This window comes from Microtus oregoni, unplaced genomic scaffold, assembly GCF_018167655.1.
Source record: "Microtus oregoni isolate MIOR12 unplaced genomic scaffold, Mior012 000031F_ref0000149, whole genome shotgun sequence".
NCBI classification, from domain to species: Eukaryota; Metazoa; Chordata; class Mammalia; order Rodentia; family Cricetidae; genus Microtus; species Microtus oregoni.
The window spans coordinates 11,737,448-11,741,677 of NW_024543090.1; the positions used below are offsets into that span (position 1 = coordinate 11,737,448).

The 4,230-nt window shown below is 35.4% G+C and overlaps 1 protein-coding gene across 1 annotated transcript; it reads left to right on the forward strand.

The window, feature by feature from the left end:
- The first annotated feature begins 236 nt into the window (after window positions 1–236).
- LOC121465772 (olfactory receptor 4F15-like) lies at window positions 237–1,175 on the forward strand. Its single transcript, XM_041679158.1, has one exon. It carries the CDS (start codon window positions 237–239, stop codon window positions 1,173–1,175), a length of 939 nt encoding a protein of 312 aa, XP_041535092.1.
- Window positions 1,176–4,230: the final 3,055 nt, after the last annotated feature.

The following is a 4,230-nucleotide window of genomic DNA, read 5'->3' on the forward strand; positions in this document are numbered from 1 at the left end:
ATGCTTTTAACAAGTATGAAAGGGAACTTAAGAGTGTTTGTAACTTTCTGTCACCTGATAAGTAGCCATGTAAGCATTTTCACATACATCTGTTCATCTTTGGATTGGATTTAATTGCTAAATGAAAAATAGGTTTTCAAAATCTTGATTTCTACCCTATTAAAGTATTAATACAATTATCATAGTTTTCAGTTTCTTCTACTGCTGTCCTTCAGGTAGTGCTGCAAAGAACATCAATGGAAGGAACAAATCACTCTATGGTGTCAGAATTTCTGTTCGTGGGACTCACCAACTCCTGGAAGTTGCAAGTACTTCTGTTTGTGTTTGCTTCAGTGTTTTATATGGCAAGCATGATGGGAAACTCCCTCATCATTTTCACAGTGGTTTCTGATCCTCACTTACATTCTCCCATGTACTTTCTGTTGGCCAATCTCTCCTTCATTGATTTAGGTGTTTCGTGTGTCACTTGTCCCAAGATGATTTATGACCTGTTCAGAAAGCATAAAGTCATCTCCTTTAGAGGTTGCATCACTCAAATCTTCTTCATCCATGTGATTGGTGGTGTAGAGGTGGTGCTGCTTATAGGCATGGCTTATGATAGATATGTAGCCATATGTAAGCCTCTCCATTATTTGACCATTATGAATGCCAAAATGTGCATTTTCATCTTAGTGTCTGCCTGGGTGGTTGGCCTTATGCATTCCCTGGTTCAATTTGTTTATGTAGTTAATTTGCCTTTCTGTGGACCAAATATTTTGGACACTTTTTACTGTGACCTTCCTCGGTTTATGAGACTTGCTTGCATAGATACCAACGAATTAGAATTAATGGTATCAGCCAACAGTGGATTCATCTCTGTAGGCTCCTTCTTCATACTGGCCATATCTTATATTGTCATAATAGTCACTGTTCAGAAACATTCCTCAAGTGGTTTCTCTAAGGCCATGTCTACACTCTCTGCTCACATCTCTGTTGTCGTCCTAACCTTTGGTCCCTTGATATTCATTTATTCATGGCCTTCTCCCTCCACACACCTGGATAAGTATCTGGCCATATTTGATGCAGTTGGTACACCTTTTCTGAACCCTGTGATCTACACACTGAGGAATCAAGAAATGAAGACATCAATGAAGAGAATATGCAGACAGTTACTGAAATACGGGAAGATCTCCTAAATGATTGCAGTGTGGACATTCATCATTGAACAATTTTTTTGTTGTCAAAATTCAGTGAAAAATTACTTTCTTTGCTCGTATATACTGATATTTGGGTAAATTTTGTCTGCTGCTAGGAGAGATTTGCAGTGTTTTCTAGCAACAGAGAAGCAATTATATATTTATAAAACAAAGATTATAATAGGACAGAGCTCAATTCCCAAAGAGGAAACTTTATGTGAAGCAAACTTTTAGTTGTACAGAAGATACAAGATTGCTTTAAGGCTTACAAAGGAAATGTAAACACACACACAAGCAGACACACACACACATACATACAGATACACACACACACACACACACACACACACACACACACACTCTGTCTCTTCCCTTCTGAACATAAATTTTCTCACATGCAGGGCTTTCAGGTAGTGCTCCATGTGTAATTTGCAAATTGACATTGATATGAGTCAATTTTTCATCTTCTGAACCTTGGATGCACTCTAGCCTCTCATTTGCCTGTCTGTTTAGAATCTGCAAGCATACACACTCAATTCCCAGAAATATCAGCTGTCCAGTTAACATTATGATGTTCACATATAGTCAAGTTCCCTTCATATTTCCTTTCTATTTCACATGCTCTTTTTTTCTTAGTATATATCCAAGTCAGACTTCAGCAAAAATGTTTATGTGATATTTTCTAGATGCAAATGAAGCTATAATGTTTTTAAATCAGTTGTTACATTGTAGGTACCTATGCATCTATAGACACTCTATAGCATGCTAACTCATTAAGAGACTCTGGAACAGAAGCAGTGTTGTAGTTCTACTTCCTATTCAATATACCCTTTTAATTCTTTCATGTTTTAAGCTAGTTGTCAGTATGTCACTATGATTATTGTCACCAGGCTATCCATCAACTACACCATTGAAATTGGAGGCAGAGTATTAACTATCCTTGGTCTCTGTCTCATGCCCATTTTCCCTTGTGGGATTCTAGCACCTTTAACTTTGCCTCTAAACTGAGATTATAATCTCCATGGGCAGCTTTGAGTATTGACTATTAGATAAATCTAGCTCCTGTAAGTAATTCTTTATTGTAAATCATCCATACCTTTTCTTGTTCACTGATTAAAGTATGAGTGGGCTAGATCCTACATATATGGTAGTTTAATCAGTTTTGGGTTTATAGAATGCTTTGTCTAAGCCATCTTGTACTTACACAAGGAATTGCTTGATCAGGGGACATATTTTAAACCAAATGAAAAATAACACAAAATTCACTAGTCTACAATGTGTCCCATGACAAGCAACTGAGTTTTCAGGTTTAGTGACATAATTTGCTAAAGGGGAGTTACAGTGTTAATTTTAGCACCACACCCCAGGATTCTCCAACAGAACATAAGGCCCAGAATAAACTACAGAAATATCTGTGGTACTCTCGTATTTACATTTCCTATTGTCTCACTCTGTTCTGGAACTATAGATTTAATTTATTCTCCTAGAAATCCCTAGAGTTCTGTAGCTGGAGGAATTCCCCTGCTGATCCTGAGGTTCTTTACGATCTTCTTGTGTTTGTATAAATTTTCTCAAATTTTAAAGAATTTCTTTTCTTGATATAATCAAATCTCATTTTATTCATTAGATTAGGGTTAAAAAAGAATAAAAATTCAAAAATATTTAATAATATTTTAAATAAATAAATTAAATGGAATAGAATCGTAATGCATTGTTTATATTTTAGAAACTATGTTTATGCTTTTGAAACTAAATATGTCACTGGGGGATCATTGTTGTTATCAAGTCATGCTGTGATGATTTATGGAAGAAAAATTGCCTTGAGTAATTTCTCATAAACCCTGTAAACTAATGAAAAGACTAGAGTCCATACACTTTTATAAAGGCAGATACATACAATATAAATGAAGCTCCCAAGAAAGACCTAGAAGATATATTCTACATGATGCCATCTGAAGAAATACAGGAAGAGACCTTGAACTAAGGGCCACCATGAAAGGGTGTTTTCCCTTATTTGGGATGTGGTTTTAAAATGAGAATAATAGAACACCAATGAAGCCAAGTCTTCTAAACACAGCAGGACTGATACACACATAAACTCACAAAGACTGTGGCAGCATGCCCAGGACCCACAAATGTCTGTGAAAGATGGGGCCTCAGCCGTGAGAGGGGAAACCGACACAAGCACTCATTTCTAACCCAGAAGCTATCTCCAACTGATAACCACTCACAAACGAAAAATTAGTTGTCTCTGAGTCTCACTGTATCTCAAGCACAGCAGGAAGTGGCAAACATGAAATGATTTTTTTGGCATTTTGGAGGTTCTTTATCTCTCAATGATATGCTGGGTCTTTTTTTTTTTGCTTGCTTGTTTATTTTATTTTTTAAAAACATAAGTCTTTTGCATAGATAGTATTGGTTTTTATGGGATTCTTATGGTTTTATAGGAATTCTGTGTGAGTGAGTGAGTGTGTCTTTGTGTCTATTTGTGCTTTGTCTTTGGCTCTTTTCTTCTGCTTGTTTTTTGTTTCTCTTATTTTTATTATATTATTATTATTATCATTGTGTTATGCCTGTTTGTTTTCTAAAGAGGAAGGGAAAAGATGTGTATTTGAGTGTGTGGGGAGGTTCTGAGAGTAGTTGGCAGAAGAAAAATCTCAATTTGAATATATTGTATGAAAAAAACTATTTTCATAAAATTAAAAAAGAATAAAATCATAATGCATTGTTTATATTTTAGAATATGCCTTTGAAACTAAAAAATGTTACTGAACGATCATCATTGTTATCAAGTCATGCTGTGATGATTTATGTAAGATTATGAGTTTTCAGTGTATCATTGACCAGTATTAAAACCAGAATTTTATTTACTATAATATATTAGACACATCCTAGTGGTGTGTTGAAACTTTTGAAAGCAAGTATGTAGGACACAGAGAGCAGTGTCTTTAGAGGAGTCTGTGGGAGGAGACTGATGTTCTTGCCCTGCATTGTTGCTGTGTGCACAATCTATTGTGAAGCTCTTATGACTTTAAAGGCAGTATTATAAATTAAT

Bases quoted from the DNA above. Each gene is read 5' to 3' on its own strand.
- LOC121465772 (XM_041679158.1), top strand. From the start codon at position 237: ATGGAAGGAACAAATCACTCTATGGTGTCAGAATTTCTGTTCGTGGGA.